This window comes from Gambusia affinis, linkage group LG04 (assembly GCF_019740435.1).
Source record: "Gambusia affinis linkage group LG04, SWU_Gaff_1.0, whole genome shotgun sequence".
Lineage (NCBI taxonomy): Eukaryota > Metazoa > Chordata > Actinopteri > Cyprinodontiformes > Poeciliidae > Gambusia > Gambusia affinis.
In genome coordinates, this window is record NC_057871.1 from 13,989,261 (window position 1) to 14,007,817 (window position 18,557).

Genomic DNA, 18,557 nt, shown 5'->3' on the forward strand with positions numbered 1-18,557 from the left:
CCAACATGGGGGCTTTATTTCCACCACAGTCAAATAAAGCACCGTTTTCATATATTTATATATATATAGATATATATATATATATAGATATATATATAAAGATATATATATATACTTTGATAGTTTTTCATATACACCTTCAGGCAATAACTAGAATGGATTCTTTACAGAATCAAGTTTCTTGTGGTTCTCTTAATTTACAGGTAAACTTAGTTTCTGGATATTTAAACCACAGAAAAAAGTCAAGGCAACTTTCCTTTTGCCTCATTCATAAAGTACAAAACTGGCACAGAGGACGACCATTTTTATACACAGTAAAAATGCAATAAAATTAAATTACATACAGAGGAGACAAAAGTCGTGTAAACCTTTCCCCGTTACAGCAAACCTAAAATAAAATCACTTTCCAAAACAAATTCGATTCAGTATAAAACACGCACAAAAACTAAACCTTTTCAGTTGTTTTTGTCGTTTGCCCTTTGAAGAAAATGTGCTGCAGCTCGTACAACGCGTCTCCTTCTGCGTCTGGCGTCCATTTTGTCATCCGACAGAAGGCAACGAAACAGCAGAAGAAGAAGAAGAAGAAGAAGAAGAAGAAGAAGAAGAAGAAAGCGATGCAGGAGTCGGAGGACTCCGGGTGGCTTGATGACATCACGAGGAAGGCGTCGCTTTGACGGACAGTTTGGTAACTATGGTGATGGTGGCCTCCACCGTCCTGTGCAGCATGTCCAGCATGTCGGGTGGGGGGGCGCCGCCGCTCAGGATGACCTGGGAGGTTCCGGCGCCTTCGGACCCGTCCCCGACCAACCCGATGGCGGACGGCGAGGTGGATTCCTCCGGGAGCGTCGGAGCTGAACCGCTAATGTTAGCCGCCGCCGCCGCCACAGAGTCCTTCGCCTCCCCGTCGGTGGCGGTTGGCGGCTGCGGCTCCGTTCTTTCCCGCTCCTCTTCCCGCTCTTCGGCGGTGCCACCCGGCTGCGGCGCTTCGGGATCCTCCACCTGGACGAACCCGTCGCCTGCGTCCTGCAGCAGCGAGGAGGAAGAGGAGGAGGAGAACGAGGAGGATGACGAAGAGGACACCTCCATCTTTTCCTCCTTCAGAGTGGAGTCCATGTTCCTGGAAGTGGCTGCCGTCGGTTCCGGAGACGGAGGGTCCTGCTCGGTGCCGGGGTCGATGAGGGAAGACGAGTCGCGCGTCTCGGTGTCAGAGGTGCTGGCGGGCGTCAGCGCCTCCTGCTGGTCGGGCTTCGGGTCGCCGCAGACGGGGAGCGCCGAGGAAGAGGAGGAAGACGCCATGCAGAGCGGCGCGGCTGCGTCCGCAGCTCTGTCTTCGTCGCTGCTCACCCTGCGGCGCTTCACCGGCGTCGCTCCTTCATCCTCGGCTGCAAACAGGAAACAGATTAACGACCAGAACCGGTCCGAATCGGGTCGGGCCGAAACGAAGGTTCTGTACCTTTGGACTTGAGATCCTTGGCCTCCAGCTCCAGAGAGCTGCGCTGCTGCAGACAGAGGCGGCAGCGACCCAGCAGCTCCTGCAGGGCGGGGCACAGGGCGGCATCGATGCTCGGGGGCGGCTGGATGGAGAGCAGCAAAACCAACGACCTCAAATCCTGAAATACCAGAGAAGAAGAAGAAGATTAGGAGGATTTAAGGACAACAAGACAGAAGAGAAGGAGGAAGTAAGGAAGTGGAGTGAGTGAGGAAGGAAGAAAGGAACAAAGGAAACAAGTAAGAAAAAGCGAAGTGACTGAGGAAGTGGGTAAGGAATCAAGAAAGGAAGGAAAGAAGTGAGTAAGTGGAGTGAGAGAAAGGAAGAAAGAAAGGAAAAAATATAGACTGAAAGAAGGAAAAATGAAAGGGAGGAGGTAGGAAGGATGAAAGGAAGATATTAAGGGGGAAGGAAATAAGGAAGTAACTATGGAGGAGAGGAAGTAAGGAAGTGAGTGAAGTAAAATGAGCGAGTAAGAAGGCAGGGAAGGAAGGAAGTAGGAAAGTAACTAAGGAAGTGAAATGAGTGAGAAAAGGAAGGAAGGAAGTGAAGTTACTAAGTAATGAAGTAACAGGAGAAACTTTTCTCTCCTTCCTCTTCCTGCGTTTTTATCATCCACCCAGTTAAACACTGAGGTCAGAATCTAGACATCTCAAGGTCGTTCAGTGACCCCGACGTCACGTCTTCCCTGCAGCTCTGGCTCCGTGTGTGTGTGTGGGTGTGTGTGTGTGTTCCTACAGCATTGAGCAGGCTGCTGGTCTTGTTCAGCTCCACGCGGTGCAGCGCCAGCTCCGGCTGCAGGTTGCTCTGCTCCGTCAGCAGGTTGGTCACTAAAACACTGATCAGGTTGGAGCAGCTGGGCCCGGACAGCACCTGGATCTACACACACACACACACACACACACACACACACACACACACACACACGGATTATCGTGTCAGAACATCCAGATTCCCAGCTGCGCCACCGCCGTCGTCATGGAAACGGGGCGGTACCTTGGGCAGGAAGCAGGTGAGGAAGGAGTAGACCACGTTGTTGTTGAGGAAGGTCCTCTCGTCCATCAGGATGCATTTGATGTATTCGCTGAAGGCCGGGTCGTCACACAGCAGCTTCACACAGGTTTTAGCCAAAACGGACTGAAGACAAACAGAAAGATGAATTCGTTCTTCACTGTCTGGACGTAGCCCGATAAGAGCCTTTCATATCAGTCGATTGATAATTATTGATTAACTTCTTTGTTTTAAATATCTGAATTATACTGGTCAATTTCTGCTCCATATTGTTTTTATTATTGTTTTTAAACAGTTTTTAGGCACAGAGGGGAAACCTTAAGCTGTTCCTGTGGAAGTTACTAAACAAGTTGTTGCTAGGTAACCAAAGTTACTTGGCAGGTTGTTGCTAGGTAACCAAAGAGTGAGCGAGGTAGTTGTTTCCACCAAACAGTCTTTCCTCTGCTTACATTTCCCAGAATGCTGTGCGGTTCTGGATCAGCGTTGAGTGAATATTCTACATATTGAATATTCTCTCAGATGCATTGATAATAATCACATATCTATCAAGATATATACTGTTATTGATTTATTGTCCAGCTTCACAACAAACACGAGTTGGAAAAAAAAAACCCCAACTAAAAACAATGAAAGTTAGCAATAATTCCACCCAAAAGTTTATTTTAGAGTAAAACAACAAACGCACCGATCCACCTTTTTCACCTCTACTGATATCTGAGGTTTATTATCAGCCGATATCGATCCGATACTGAAAAACTGTGACTTAAAACGTTTCTTTTATAAAAACTTTTTTTCCACTGATTATTCAGATTTTTAAAACTGTCATTTTCTTTTTGCACATTTTACAATTGTTTTATTGACCTTTGACAAATACCTGCTTCATATCCCTCCTCAAATAAAACTTTATTGCACTGATCCACTTTTTTTTTTTTACTTTCGATACCGATACAGTTATCTGAAAGCTAACTATACTGATATCGATACCAATCCAATACAGAAAATCAGTGCTGAATTCTCTTAATTTCCTTTTTTTAACACAGACATAAATGCACTGAATCACAAACTTATTTGATAACTTTGCTCGGCACACTTCAGCTTATTTTACTTGGTCAAATGTAAAAACAACCCAATTTTAATTTGTTCAGCCAATGTAAAATAAAGAATTTATTTGAATTTGACCATTTCTATCAACCTTTTCTAAAGCGATAAATGGAAAAACGTTGATGGAAACCCGGCTGGTGGGAGCTGTTCAGAGTACCTGAGACTGGCAGAGCTCTGTCCACAGTTTGGGGAAGAGAGCAAGATGAAGAGGGAGTCCTTCATACGCTATCAGGACGCCTGGGGGGGGGAGAAAGAACAGGGTTAAGACAAATTCAGGAGTATTTCTGCCAGCGTTGCTGTTGTCACTGATTACTTAGTTTGACGAGCGTGTCGGTGAACTTCTCGCAGTTGATGGCGACGCGACACAGGAGGTGAATGAACTGATGGTAAGACAGGAAGTAATCCAGCAGCATCCGGTCGTAAACCTCGTCTTTACCCTGAAAGAGAAACAGCAGATTAACGCCGACACCCTGAACAGATCGGACCAGCAGCCGGACCAGAGGATGGGGAGGCCAGCAGGTCTTTTGTTTTGCTTTTTGGTTATTTTGAAAAACCCATTAATAAAGTGAGAGTAATAATAACAATGAATTATCATACATGTATGTAATTAGTTAATATACTAGCTTTCACCAATTAATTAAATTTACTTTCTTTCCCCTCTTAATTAAAATTAAATCATACTCGATTACATCAACCTGTTCTGGAAATTATCATTTGTTGCTATGACCTGCTATAACCTCTCCTCTTAAAAAGTAAATGTGTAAATAAATAAACAATATACATATAAAAAAAAAAACAAATTTTACTGGATGACAGAATGTTCCAGAGGTTATTGCGATAAATGATAACATTGTTTTTTTCAGACCAATTTCAAGTAGCATAACGGATTGTCACAATAATGCCAGAGCATTTTCTCAAAGAACAAACTTTAAATCCTAACGTTTACCGCGGGAACTGGGAGACATTTGAAATAGCCAATATCAATAACCAGAACAACAGAAACAGCAAACAAAACTAATTATGAAGCTTCTGTAAACAAAATTATGAGTCAAAAACAATGAAACTGGCTGAGACCAAAAGCAGCAGACTGAAGACTTTTGTCATCCAGTTTTTGGTAGAAAGAAAGAAAAACGACAAATGATGCAAATGGAAATTATTGACTTTGTTTCAATATATTGCGACAGGCCTACAGTCCTGTACTAAATTGGAATGAGAAAAAAACGGAGGCACCTTGCTGCTCTCCACCAGTGAGGGCAGCAGACACATGTTGAGCTCCGGTCTGGGAGGGCGGATGTTGTTTTTGGCCCCCATCAGCTTGATGTTCTCCCTGCAGGGCAGGTAGGGCCCGAACGACACTAAACAGGGGCAAAAGTTAATTATTATTAGCTCAAACCAAACAACTAATGAGTGTTGGGGGGGGAGCTGCTCACTGGGGATGTTGCTGTGGTGGTAGGTGCAGTGGTTGTGCTGCAGGAACGGCACCAGGGTGTGCAGGAAGTCATGTGGACTCAGCAGCACCAGCTCCTTCAGCACATCTGGAACAAACACAGCAACACGTGAAATTACAAAAAAAAATCTCTCCACAGCCAGAAAGAAGCACGGCTCCTGACTCGAAGGCCTCCGTTTTAAAGAAGAGGTGAAATCACCGAGGCAGGCGTTCCGCAGCTCAGGAGGGCTGTACGAGTTGAGCAGAGTCAGCAGCTTGTGGGCAAAGTCGATCCTCTCCTGCCACTGGATCAGAGCCTGCTTCACATCTGGGGAGAGAAGAGAGAAATCTGCTGTGAACACTGAATATCTCAGAAACATTTATCAGCGGGTCGACTGCAGACACCTGATAAACTCTGCATGAAGGAGAAAACGTGACTGGACAATATTCTGAGGCAACGTTTACCGAGTTTTACACCAAGATCTTCTACTGAAGGTGGAGAGCAGGAATCTAGTATAAATGTCAGATTGTGGACATCCACTCAATCAATCACCTCCTCTGTTCTTACTCATTTTTTAATAACTTTTCCATTAAAACTTCTGTTTTTCTGCACTGACATTCTGTATTGTAAATAGTTTGTCTTTTTAAACATTCAATGATCATTCTGGCTCGCAACTCTGATATTTCTGTTTGTAATAACTGCACAGTATTTTCTGTTAACCTTGTACAGTATATTATCTAGTCCCGTTGGAATAAGCAACAATTTAACTGTATGATAAATTGCAATGATAATTTCCATGATGTATTGTTTTTTTCTGACTGGACAAGAAGCAGCTTCGGTTTAGTGACTCTTTTTATGATGGACAATTTTATTCACAGAGACTTCAGTATCCATTTTATTTGTTGTTTCTGTTATTCTGTTTATTTTGTAATGTCTTCCAGATGCAGTGCTAAATATTCATGAGACCTTTGAGAATGTGTTCTTGAATTATTACCATTACATTACTCGAAAATCTTGTTTTCCAAACTATTTTTAACATTTTTAAAACTCTTGTGTGATCCTTTATACTTGATGTTCCACCTGAGTTTCTCCCTTTGGGAGACAATAATTTCTATTCAATTTTACTGCGATTGCACTGGTGCATCTAACCTTTCTGCATCTTTTAGGTGCACAAACGTAGGTCCACGTTTTTCGACCGCATCTCTCTAGTTTCACCTTTTTTGTTTAAACCCATGTCCAGAGGAGAGGTGGTCTGACCTTTGCGCTGCAGGTACGGCCGGGTGGATTTGAGGACGGACAGAAAGATGGAGAGCAGCTCCACCAGGTCTCCGGTGACGTGGCACGCCGTGGCCTCGTGGTACATCATGTGCAGCGTGTTGAAGGACTGAAGGGACGCATGAGGAGAAAATAAAACTCTGAAAAAACCTCTACAGTTCAAAACAATTTACATTAACTGTTGCTCTAGATTAAGTACTACTAATTTTTGGGTAAACACTAATGGTTAATTTGATTAATCGCTTACTAAAATAACATTTAGTAGTCAATTATTAACCATTAGCTCAGAGTATTAAACACTCATAGCAGTAATTAAGCCAAAACTGTGCAAAAAAAAAAAAAAGCATTAAAAATAATTTTTCAATAAATATATTCTACCCAAGTCTGTAAAAGTAAGCAGAAAAACGAGGAACCTTTTATAATATAATTATAAATCAGTTTGGCTCTTCACTGTGTTGATGGAAAGTCAAGCAGAAGCGACTGAGCTTTTCACATGTTGATATTAGAAGTAAGGTTTTGTTTTTTTAGCTGCATCCTTTGCTACAAACGACCAAGCATTCACTAAAGGAATAATATCTCACTGCATTTATGCAATAAAATGTTAATTTTCTCATTTAAATTTTTTTTTATTTGCATATTTTAAATTTTTTTTATTATTGTATAACAATATTAAAAATCATGTACAGCAGGGTAAATAAAAAAAATGTGCCAATTAAAAAAAAAAAAAAATCTGATTGATTGTCAGAATAATCAATTCCTAACTTATTGTTGGTTGCAGCCCTAAAACACTGTGATGCCATGAAAACATGCTGAGTGTCAACAGGAAGTGAGGCGGGTGATCCTACCTCCGTCATCAGGATGAGCCCCCTGTTGAACACAACCAGCAGTCGGTCCTCGTCGTTCTCCAGCAGAACTCTGAAGGCACTGGGGGAGAGCAGCACACAGGAAACAGGTTCAGAATGGACTTTTCCTCCATCTGTTGCTCTCTCTCTCTATGTGTGTGTGTGTGTGTGTGTGTGTGTAGACCTGATGAGGGTGGTCCAGCAGGAGCGTCCATCCAGGCATCGCAGGTAGCAGCTGATGGTGGTTTTCTTAAACTGTTTGATGTCATCCAACTCCTCCTCCTTCATGTCGACGCGCTGAGCCACGAACAGCTGCATCAGGTTGAACAGCTCCTCCACCGCCTGCAGGGGGCGACAACAATCAGCACAGGTCCGCTTTCCCTCCATGCTTCCATCATCTGCGTTAGTTCTCAAAGGATCCGATGAACCCGACGGTTTTGGTAAGTCATCGTCTGCTAGTATCTCACCTCCGGTTACGGTAGAGAGAAACTCAAAGAAAAGAAACAGGCGATTTAACGGTGGACAAGAGAAAATTCAATTTTCCAAACAGTGAAGGCAGCATAGAAAAGTTTAAGAGATTTACATTATTACAAGATGATTAAAACAAGACAAAGATATGATACAACAATAAAGTCAAAATAATGTGACAATAAAGTCAGTATTATCAGAATAAATTCTGAATATCCTGAGAGTAGTTGGACTAATAAAATAAATTGTAATAAATAGCTGTAATAGTACAAGTTTAAAGTCAAATTAATACAAAAGTAGTCGTAGTGATACAAGAAATTGTAAATAATAATAAAGTCAAAACAACAACAAGATTAAAGTTGCAATATGAGAAGAATAAAGTAATAATGCAAGTTTGAAGTCGAGATAATTTGAGATTAAAGTTGAAATAATAATAGGAATTGTGATGTCACGAGAATAAAGTCTTAAAGTTGGAATATAATAAGAATAAAGTCGAAATAACATGAGTATAAAGTCATAGTGGTACCAGAAGAAAGTAGGAAAATTACAATAAGTGTCATGATATGAGAATAAAATCATATTATTACCAGAATAAAGTCATAATATTGGGAGTATTTAGTATTAACTTTTTGAGAACTACTCCATGAAAAACAAGTTAAAATGAGGAATGCTGAGTATCTTGTAAAGTTACTTTTTTGTATCAATTTTACAAATAACTTTTAACAGACCAGCATCAAATTATTATCATTAGCAGGACTCTCTGAAACAATTTATTTTGAAGAAAGAACCACAGAGAGTCGCCCCGCTGGTCACATCAGAACTAAAATCAGTTCCAGAAAGTCAAATCTCTAAAAACTGAACTCCAAGTTGTTTGAGTTATAATAACGGTTCCTCTGCCTCCTCACCCCTGGATACTGGCTGGCGTGCGGCGTCAGGTTCTTGAAGGCCCACTGGATGTTCTGGTGCGACGCCAGCTGGCGGGTGAAGGTGGGCGATTGCTCGCAGCACATCCGCAGGATGCCGTAGTAGGCGGGCAGCATGCCTCGGTTGAACAGCACCACCTCCTGGTCGTCGTGATCGGCCAAAATGTAGTTGAAGGCGATGTTCTTGGTCACCACGGGGTTCTGCACCACCAGCCGGACGTTCTCAGGACAATCCACACACACGTTGTACCAGAAGGACAGCAGCGCCTGCTTGTTGTGGTTGGTGGCGATGGCCGGCTCCGACAGCTTCGGCTGGACAAAAAAAAAACAAAAAAACCCACAAGACCAAAACCGGTTACAGCACAAGTTCATGTGCAAATTACATTAACTATTATTATTTTAACAACTGATTAACAGGAAGTCAAAAAAACGGCCCATTCTACAGATTTTATTATTTAGCAACAAAAAATATTAAAAGATTCAAATAAAGACTAGATTAAATTTCTCTTGAATAAGAAAATAAATATTTTATTTTCTAAAATGCAGTAACAGCATTAAAATTAGTAGCTAAAAACTATTTCTAACATCAACATGTGAAAAGTTCAGCGCTTTCTGGTCGACCTAACACAGTGAAGTGTTGATCTGTTGATTATTTTTTTAGATTAACCGATTAATAATATTATAGCAAAAAGAACTTGAGTTCTGGATGTAATATATTTACAGAGAGGTTTTTTTTTTCCATCTTTTTGTTGCTTTTTTTGTTCAGTTTTTGCTTAATTACTCCTCAAAATATGTTATTTGAGGAAATTGCCTTTCTTTTTTTCTTTTTCTCCAGATAATAATTAATCGATTATTAAAATTGTTGATGAGTAAACTGATTACATGAATTGGTTATTCATGTAATCAGTAATAAATATTATTTAGAAATGTACAGCTCAAACATAAATATCAACATTTGATGAACTAATCAGTTTATAGCATAAACTAATTCGCATCTACAGTCCTTTGACGGGTTAGAAAAATGGATAAACAATAATAAAATAAAACTAAAAATATAACACTACAAGATGCTTTCTAATCAAAGTACACACACACACACACACACAGTGATACAGTTAACGTTTACATATCTGAGCTGTTTTTAAACAATATTTTATTTTCAAATTTAACTAAGATTTGAAAACTGGATGAGCAGCTAAATGATAAAGTACCTGGAAGAGGTTCCACAGGTCCATGAAGTAGCCGGAGAACATGAGCTTCTCCGTCTTGGAGATGAGGCAGTAGGTCATGAAGCTGAAATATTGGACCAGCTTGGTGGTCCCGTGAACGCTGGCGTCCACGTACAGCTTGGCCCGGCCCAGCAGCCCCAGCAGCAGGTTGTAGACCTGATGCAGCACCACGGTGGTGTCAGGAGACAGCGGCAGCTCGCGAGTGGGCAGGTGGAGGGAGCGAGTGGAGCGGAACATCTGGCGGAAGGAGTTACTGGGGATGAGGGAGACCAGGAGGTACGCGGCAGCTGCAGGGAAGACAGACCCACTCAGATTCACCTCAAACTAAGACTGTAAATTATTTAAATACCAAAACAACTCCAGCAATTCTTTGGGATTCATTGTGATTTATTGCTTTTTAAAAGGGAACTATTATGCAAAATTCACTTTTTGGACATTTTTACACTTCAATTTGAGTCTAAACTGCTTCTGAAAACAGCACAAGTGCTTAAAATATGTGGAAAATTAGCCTTTTGAAAAACCTTCTGAATGTTGAGTCACAATTGATGGGCATCGTTACCTAGCAACCCCAGCTGAGTTACAGCAAGTTTGGTCAGCTGGTTTTACTGCTGTCTAATGGCTGCTGGAAAAGTCTAGTGTTTTGTTATTGACTTTAGAGAACTAAGATTTTATTTATCTGAAAATAAATGGGAGCAAAATGGTGGCTGCCTCTATAGTTTTAATAACTTTAATGCTTATTATTTGGGTTATCACAGAGGGTTTCTCACATGTGCGGACTCGGGGGTAGTTGTGCGCCAGAAGGAAGCGTTCCACCCAGTTCTCCATGTTCTGCAGCACCCAGCTGTGAGCCAGTTTGTTCCTGGGAGTCTGGACGGCCAGCCAGTCCAGACACTGGGAAGGGTTATACTCAATCACCTGTTAGGAAGCAGAGGGTTGAAACATTCAGGCTTAGTCGCACTTTTCAAAGTTTGTGTTGAACGTATGCGAGACAAAACAGTGGTTGGGCATTTATAGTCGACGCGTATCTTGGAGACGTAATGTCATAAAATTATCCCTCAGAAGGTTTATACAAATGCCAGCGAAGGGGCAGCTGCTCTGGAAGAACATCTTCCCAATCATCCAGTTTGTGTGAACGATGGCGCAGGCGATCTGCACTGAGTGACAAACATTCAGAGCAGGCGCTGCGGCAGCGCGTCATGTTACAGGAACTGTGATAACACCATACTGAGTAATTTGACCGATCAGATCGATTGGCTCTACTTACCTCCCAGATCCTTTGGAGGATGTAGGAGGCGAAGGAGGGCATCCCCGGAGGTCCGCCTGCGAACTCCATCAACATCGTTAGCAGCTTGAAGAAAGGATTGGCAGCCTGACGGGAAAGAGGAAAACATTTTATACCTTTTATAAGGAGACATGGTCAAGACTCTTTCTTGAGCAAGTTTAAATTATTTTAAAGGGGCAGTATATATTTTTCAGGAACATAGTAATACTTTACAGCACAATCAAGTAACTATGTTGCCTTCAGTTGTTATAAAAATGCTCTTACATACAATATGATTTAAAAGAAATTAGATTTTGTTATTTAACACCTTTAAATGGTTTCTGTCTCTATAAAAACTGTCCTTTGTGAAACTTTAGAAAGTTATCACAACATGGCTCCTCTATTGACCCTTTAACAATGTTTTGCCACCATTTCAGTGAGAAATATCTTCATAACGAGCTCAGTTGTTGCACAGTTCCACCAGCTGTTTGCTAATTGCTGCTGGCTAGTCTGAAGGTCCTGAGTAGGAAAGAATTGCTCTGTGAGGCAAGACTTGGAGAATGCAGCTCTGAAGAGGAGCCAGATACAACCAGGCTTTGCACAGCTGAATGGTTGCCATGGCGATTAAAGGATTTCTCAAACATGCATGAAAGAATCAAAGCAACACTCCAGGTGTGTTGTTGTTGAGGGAATAGCATTAAAGCATGATGAAAAAGGTCAATTTTACATAATACTGCCCCTGTAAACCAGAGGATCTTCCTCATCTACAGTTGTTACCTCAGGAGTGAGCTTGGCAATGGAGGTGAAGAGCATCGACACGATCTGAGAAGAAAAACAACCATTACTCAGTTTTTTAAAATGATTTTATTGCTGATTAAAAAAAACTGCTGCCACACAAAAACCTACGTGTTCAGCCAGGCGGTTGTTATAGCGACAGAGGCTGAAGATGAGGTTGCAGGTCTGTCTGATGTTGATGCCGTCTCTGATGTGCTGGAACAGGAAGGGGAAGCCTTTTCCTCCAGTTAGAGCCGCCATGTCGCTCTGGGAAAGAGTCAGATGTCTGGAGGGACAAAGGAGAGAGACATGATTTATTTTGATTGATGTATTTTGAACAGATTAATATTCGCTCCATCGTATCTGCGAAAGGTAGTCGAACCTCTCAGACCGAGATTGCTCCACAAGCAAAGCGATGAGCGCGATCATCTTCTCCAGAGCAGCTGGACGATATTTCTCCTCTGCTAAAGACAAGATGTCCTCCTCTTCATCCTCCTCCTCTGCCTCTTCCTCTGAAAGCACCTCAACCTGAGGCTGAGGAGGAACAAAGCTCAGTTTGATCCCATTATAATTACCTGCTGGTTGTGCAGTTTTCACCACAAACACAAGCAGTCATCTGTGTGTAAACTTACATTTTCTGGACCTTTAGTTCCCATGTAAAAGTGCACCATGATGGAAATGGCTTGTAGTGACAACAGGAACTGACTCTGTTCAACACGGGAAAAACAGAAACAGGAATTTAGCTTTCAGATCTGAAAAATATTGACAACAGCAGCTATGGAAGACTCTCATCGGGTAAAACATCTTCTGTCCTGCTTCTTTTAAACTTCTTTGGAAAACAGAAGTGATCTATAAATGAGCCTCTGTACCATTACAGAATAGCACAGGGCTGAGGCAATTAGACGTGATAAATCAATAACTGAAATAATTGCAATTTAGTAATCGATTAACTGACAACTGAAGCATACAGACTCTAAAAAGGGTCAATTCCTCAAAATAATTGGTTTATCCAAAAAATAATCAACAGGTCAGCCTACAATGTATTGAAAAGTCTGAGTTTTTCTTATGTTGACGTTGGTTTGGTTTTAGCTGCTGACGGATTCTTTGCTACAAATGATCAAGCGTAAGCTAAAGGAATGTGATGTTTTAGCCGATAAAATGCTTATTTTTTATTTAAGCAACTTAATTACTCGTTTACTTGCATCATTTAGTGTATTTCTAATATTACATGAAAAGTTAAAATGAAAAATCTGCAGAGTGTGACTATATATTAATACAATTAATTTTTCTGTCAGAATAATTAATTAGTAAAATAATCATTGCAGCCCTAGAATAATAATCACAAATTTGCTTTACAGCTGTGTTTTCTGACCCACTACTCCTGCATGCTTCAGGTATTTTCCCCAGTTGAATAAACTCAGCTGAATCGTCTCCCCAGAGAGTTTGATCAAAAATAGAATAATTAACCCATTGATTCAGAGCCGTTGTGCTGAGGCAGAGAAAACATTTACTCGCATGTGGGCTGAGTGCCAGAATAAATATGAAACGAACCTCTTCCTCCCCCATCTTGGCAAACTCGTAGAGAAAGGCGAAGTACTCGGTCAGGTGTTTGCTGTGTGGCTTGACGCCGTGCTCCATGATGGACAGGAGGGTCTTGACGAATCGAGTGACGCAGGATCGACTCCCGATGTCTTCCACGGGGCCGTCCATGTCATCGGAGCTGAACGTACACAAAAGAAAAGAGAGGGGTGCACCGAAAGTTACGCACAACAAAACCGATCAATGCAAAAATACTTTGGGAAACTAAATGAGAAACATGAACTGCTGAGTTTAAAGTATTTTCCACACTTTAAGGATGCATTCACACCAGCACTGTTTTAGTCTGCTTTAATCAAAGTAGAAAGTCCAGTTTGTTTGGGGAGATGTGAACGCACAAATTAACTCTGATGCGAACTAAAAACGTGAAGTCCAGTTCGCCTACAAAACTGCTAAGTGAACAAAAGCAGGAAGCAGGGTATAGTGTGGGGCATTCTGGGTAAATACACCCAAATCTAATGCGCCTGTCTAATGATAGAAAGAGAAATTACTCGTTTTTTTTTTTTTTTTACCAAAGACGAAAGAGAAATCCTACAACTACTAAAATCTGATAAATCTCCATCTTAATTTACATTTCATGAAGAAATGTAAACTGAGATGGCATTTCCTTCAGTGTTTCCTGGTGCAGCGCCACCACATGCGAGAAGAGGAAAAGGTTTTTCAAAGCATCAACTGAAAATGTAACAAATGTGGCAATTTTGGTCTCCAATCAAATCGAATCTACCAAACTCAGGTGTGAAAACAAAACACAAACTGTCTGCATGAACTTTACGTCTTTACAAGGAAACAACAGCAGCTGCAGAATCTACAGTGAAAACGGATCGGTCCGCTGAGACGTACCCGTCCTCCATTCCAGGCTGCAGGTAGAGGTGAGCGTGAACCGGCCGCAGCCTCTGGATGACATGAATGCACAACCTCTGGAACATCTGGAACACAAAGTTTGGGAATTTCTACAAATTTCAGAACCAGATGGAACTGTCTAGGGATTCTAAGCTGTTTACTAAGCCGATGTTTTTATTTTTATTAAACTTTTATTCAACCAGATTAAAAAAACCCACTGAGATGAAGGCCTGTGAAATTCAGTTGAATGCATTTCTATTCTTGCACACCTGTCTGACGATCTGATTGGGGCATTTTATGAGGATCTGCATCGGCCACCAGTTATCGTCCGCCATCCGATCCAAAAACCACTGAAACACAGGAAGAAAAAAAAGCAACTGAACATGTAGGTACAATATTTGATCGTGTAAAACAAGTTGCATTACTCGTATATAATAGTTAATTATGTAACTATAATTGTACACAAGTATAGTTAAGTATTGTAATCAAGAAAAGGCCCAAAGGGAAATTAATGTTACAGTAAGTAAAAATAAGATATCAAAACTAGGTGACACACAAAGTTGTAAAAATGAGGGATTTATAAAATCAACACACAGAAAAACAAACATTACAGACTAGCAAAAAGTGGAATTGATCAATAAGCAAAATGAACAAACAACAAAAACAGAAAATAAAACATCAAAAAAGTGAGAGAAAAATCAAATAAAATGGATAAACTAAAGGCTAAAACAAAACACAGAACAACAACAAATATGTTATTACTTAATATATGTAGGATAGAATAATTTCTTGACAATTACTTATATTTTTATCCCCCGTTTTCTAATATTCCTTGTTTTAATCAATCTAGGGTCACACGGATACTTTGGGCAGAAATGGGAATGAGAAAAAGAATAAGGCAGAATAAATAAGTAAATAACTTAAGATGAAGGTTAACAGAGAATCATGTTGGAGCTCAAACCTCGCAGGCTGCCTGGTTGTTGTTGAACTGCTTGGTTAGAAGTTCAATCCACTGCAGCATGGTGGGCTGGATAATGAGGAAGAATAGTAGTTAACTTATTCTGTATCAACAAGCAATTATTCTGAATAGAAACTGAATATTCATCCACACTGCAGCAAACGTTACCTTCTCCTTAGAGTGAATGAAGGTCTCAAGAACAAAAGATGTGCTGAGCTGCAAAGGAAAGAACATAAATAAAAGCTATTTTAAAAAATATATATATACAATTTCTGATGCCATTTGACGTTTTGTATAAAATTTTACTTTAGTAAAAATGAATTGAAAGGAAGATGAACAGTTTCTAACCTTTGCAGTCATGAGTGAGACGGCTTTAGGGTCTGGTAAGGTGCTGGGGATGCTGCTGCACAGCTGCCACATGAATCTGAAAACACAGCGGGAAATTAAAAAACATTGAAGCAAAAGGTAATGCAATAAAAGTAACGAGACTCACCCAAAATATGTGTGCTCAAAGATGTTTTTGTCCTGCAGAAACTGCATGTTGTCATGCCAAATCCACTGAAAGCGTCGCAGAGAGATTTGAGTGAGTGATGCTCGTCATAAACGTGAGTTACAATTTCAAACCTCATGGAAAAGACAATAACTGGCTACCTCGAGTAGATCAGGAGAGACGTCGAAACTGAAATCTTTTCCGTTTTCTTCCTCCAGCTCCACTCGCTTGTAGAACAGCATATAGGCACTGTGTGTCTGCACATCAGATTAACATATAAATGCTGTTAGATCGGTTACATACAGAAAAAAATTATTAAATCAAAACAGGAAATAAATTCTTACCTTCTCAAAGGAGAAGTCCATAAACTTGTCGGTGACAGAGTCGTAGGTTTTCGTCTGGTGGGTAAATAACAGAATATATGAACTGTGTCAGCGGGAAGCAGCAATTTAATTTGTAAAGCAGCTGCATCTCGTACCGTCATCTCTCCTCCGAAGCACTCAGAGGCCAGCTGGGCCGAGTCGAAGGGTTTCACCTCTGCATCGTTGAACAGATACCTGCAGGTTTTCACACAGAGTCACAGATGGATGTAAAACCTGGAACTCATCAGGATCAGGGATGCACCGATCCACTTTATTCACTTCTGATACCGATGTTTGAGGTTTTACATCAGCACATACCGATCCAATACATAAACATAAATTAATTTAAATGAAATTTATTTTTTCTTTTCTTTTTTAAAAACCCAGATAACTAAACAAATAATTGCGCTGAGTTACAAATTAGTTTGCTAACGCTGCAGCAGAACGGCACACTTAAATACACCAACAGTGTTGGTCAAACATGTAAAAACGAAACTTTATTTTGATTAGTCAGTGCATATTAGGAGTAAAACAGCCAAAAGAAATAATGAACTAAAACTGACAAAAGCAATAGATAAACTTCATTAAACCTTCTTTCAAACAGTTCAGAAAGTTTGTCATTACTCAGAGCATAACGCTACAAAAACTCTAAATATTACCAAGTATTTTTGGTCTAATTTCAAGTGCAAATATCTTTGTTTGCTTGGAATAACAAAACGAACTTACAAGTAACTTTTCAGCAAGAAACAGGAATTTGTATTAGGTACATAATTCCTTAATATTGATGAAAAAGCTGCTTGTTCCATTCACAGATTATTTCATATTAAAAGTTAAATAACCTGTTTTTATCAATATTAAGGAACTATTTACATAAAACAAGCGCCTATTTCTTGCGGGAAAGTTACTTTTAAGTTAGTTTTCTTTTATTTCACGTGTACTGAGATATTTTATCTAGAAACTAGACCAAAATTACTTAGTAAGATTTTGTGTTTTTGCAGTGAAAACATAGAATCAGACTGAACAGATCTGCCTTTAAGGACCACCGATCCCCAATCTAGAATTGATTTCAAATATCGTGCTGATACAGATATAAATATCGGATCGGTGCGTCTCTAAAAGCTGCAGAGCGCTACGTTAATGCGCATGTCGACCCTCACCACTTGTTGTTCTTGTAGGCGTGGGGGTTGACGATGTCTCTGATGAAGCTGTAGTAATGGCCGCCGTCCGCCGTGCCCGTGTGCACGGTGACGCCGATGAGGTCGTACTCATAGCTCTCCGTAACACTCTGCTCCCCCTCTTCCCGAAAACCTGGGGCACAAATCGAAGTGCATCCATAACAGAAATCTGCAGAAAATGTCCAAACAGTTTTTTTTGGGGGTCTTTTTAAACTTCAACAACAGGAAATGTTTCTCCAAAATGTTTGCTATTGTAATCTAAACTGCAATTCTTATCGACAATCTAATACTGTTGGAGGTTAAAGTGTGAGAGTTACAGTTGGAGTATTTTAATTTCAAAAGGTTTAAGTAGACTACATGATAAAAACGTTTAAAGAGGATGCTAATTACATCATCTATGATTGTCTCAAAAAAAGGAGGATTGGAAATAGATTTAAATGTAAAATGTAAAAAGGGGTTTAGGAGGTAAAAGTAGCTGAAGATTATGAGAAAACGAAACATCTGCATCCTCAGAGTTTAGAGACAAACAGCAAGATAAATCTGTTGCTTGGAAACTTAAAAACCTTCGTTAAGGCAGTTTTATATTGTTCTCTTTAATTAGGTTTGGCTGATAATAATAATAATAACAACACATTTATTTTTTATATAATGCTCTTTTTATCTTGGAATCGCAATGGGCTAAAAACAAAACAAGCAATTCAAATAAATGAGGTTAAAATAAAGGAAGATTTGTGTATTATTGAATTTATTGACAACTTACTATTTTAATACCGTGAACATAATATTAGCTGCTTTGTAAACTGTGTAAACTGTTAAAATTTGTAAAAAGAAAAAATATCTTGATAAGGGAGAGACGAGACTGGAACAGTTAAAGGCAGAAAAACACAAAGTCAGGAACAAGTTTCACTTTTTAACATCAGAAAATAGCAAAACATAACAACTATATTTTAAAGTCTAAAACACAAATAGTTTTTTCTATATGGACATTTGAAAACAGGAAGAGTACAAGATGAGGTTGTCATCATTCAGACAGGAAAGGGTCAAAACAAAAACACAGAGATTGGGTTTGTTGAGCATTTTGGTACGAACCCTCTTTGCGCTCTCCTTTGCCCATCAGGAAGTCCTCCGTGTAGGGAGTCATGTCGAGGCGCAGCGGGAAGGAGAAGTGTGTGTTCACCTTCTCCTTCATCATGGTCACCATGTTGAAGGTGTACCTCATGGTGTTGAAGCTCAGGATGCGCGGCAGTTTCTTGAAGCAAGCTCTGAGGGACCAGAGATGGATCGCGGTGAGACGACAGTCGCTTATCTCTTATTCCAGGAAGTGCTTGGATTCTTA

The 18,557-nt window shown here is 40.3% G+C and overlaps 1 protein-coding gene across 2 annotated transcripts in view; it reads right to left on the bottom strand.

The window, feature by feature from the left end:
* The window catches only part of usp34 (ubiquitin specific peptidase 34), a 63,092-nt gene continuing 44,535 nt past the window's right edge, over positions 1 to 18,557 (bottom strand). For both annotated transcript variants that reach the window (XM_044114656.1, XM_044114655.1), the window contains exons 47-78: positions 18,311 to 18,483; positions 17,204 to 17,354; positions 16,163 to 16,241; positions 16,029 to 16,082; positions 15,846 to 15,941; positions 15,688 to 15,752; positions 15,543 to 15,618; positions 15,363 to 15,410; positions 15,198 to 15,263; positions 14,506 to 14,586; positions 14,237 to 14,322; positions 13,352 to 13,520; positions 12,433 to 12,507; positions 12,183 to 12,334; positions 11,933 to 12,086; positions 11,804 to 11,848; positions 11,030 to 11,134; positions 10,533 to 10,680; positions 9,748 to 10,052; positions 8,519 to 8,848; positions 7,330 to 7,487; positions 7,149 to 7,227; positions 6,286 to 6,412; positions 5,248 to 5,355; positions 5,032 to 5,136; positions 4,832 to 4,956; positions 3,915 to 4,038; positions 3,759 to 3,838; positions 2,486 to 2,626; positions 2,228 to 2,368; positions 1,454 to 1,610; positions 1 to 1,382 (exon numbers count right to left, since the gene is read on the bottom strand). In XM_044114656.1, the coding sequence (XP_043970591.1) occupies positions 652 to 1,382; positions 1,454 to 1,610; positions 2,228 to 2,368; positions 2,486 to 2,626; positions 3,759 to 3,838; positions 3,915 to 4,038; positions 4,832 to 4,956; positions 5,032 to 5,136; positions 5,248 to 5,355; positions 6,286 to 6,412; positions 7,149 to 7,227; positions 7,330 to 7,487; positions 8,519 to 8,848; positions 9,748 to 10,052; positions 10,533 to 10,680; positions 11,030 to 11,134; positions 11,804 to 11,848; positions 11,933 to 12,086; positions 12,183 to 12,334; positions 12,433 to 12,507; positions 13,352 to 13,520; positions 14,237 to 14,322; positions 14,506 to 14,586; positions 15,198 to 15,263; positions 15,363 to 15,410; positions 15,543 to 15,618; positions 15,688 to 15,752; positions 15,846 to 15,941; positions 16,029 to 16,082; positions 16,163 to 16,241; positions 17,204 to 17,354; positions 18,311 to 18,483 (4,534 nt within the window). In that variant the 3' untranslated portion in view covers positions 1 to 651. The remainder of the gene's footprint in view (positions 1,383 to 1,453; positions 1,611 to 2,227; positions 2,369 to 2,485; positions 2,627 to 3,758; positions 3,839 to 3,914; positions 4,039 to 4,831; positions 4,957 to 5,031; positions 5,137 to 5,247; positions 5,356 to 6,285; positions 6,413 to 7,148; positions 7,228 to 7,329; positions 7,488 to 8,518; positions 8,849 to 9,747; positions 10,053 to 10,532; positions 10,681 to 11,029; positions 11,135 to 11,803; positions 11,849 to 11,932; positions 12,087 to 12,182; positions 12,335 to 12,432; positions 12,508 to 13,351; positions 13,521 to 14,236; positions 14,323 to 14,505; positions 14,587 to 15,197; positions 15,264 to 15,362; positions 15,411 to 15,542; positions 15,619 to 15,687; positions 15,753 to 15,845; positions 15,942 to 16,028; positions 16,083 to 16,162; positions 16,242 to 17,203; positions 17,355 to 18,310; positions 18,484 to 18,557) is intronic.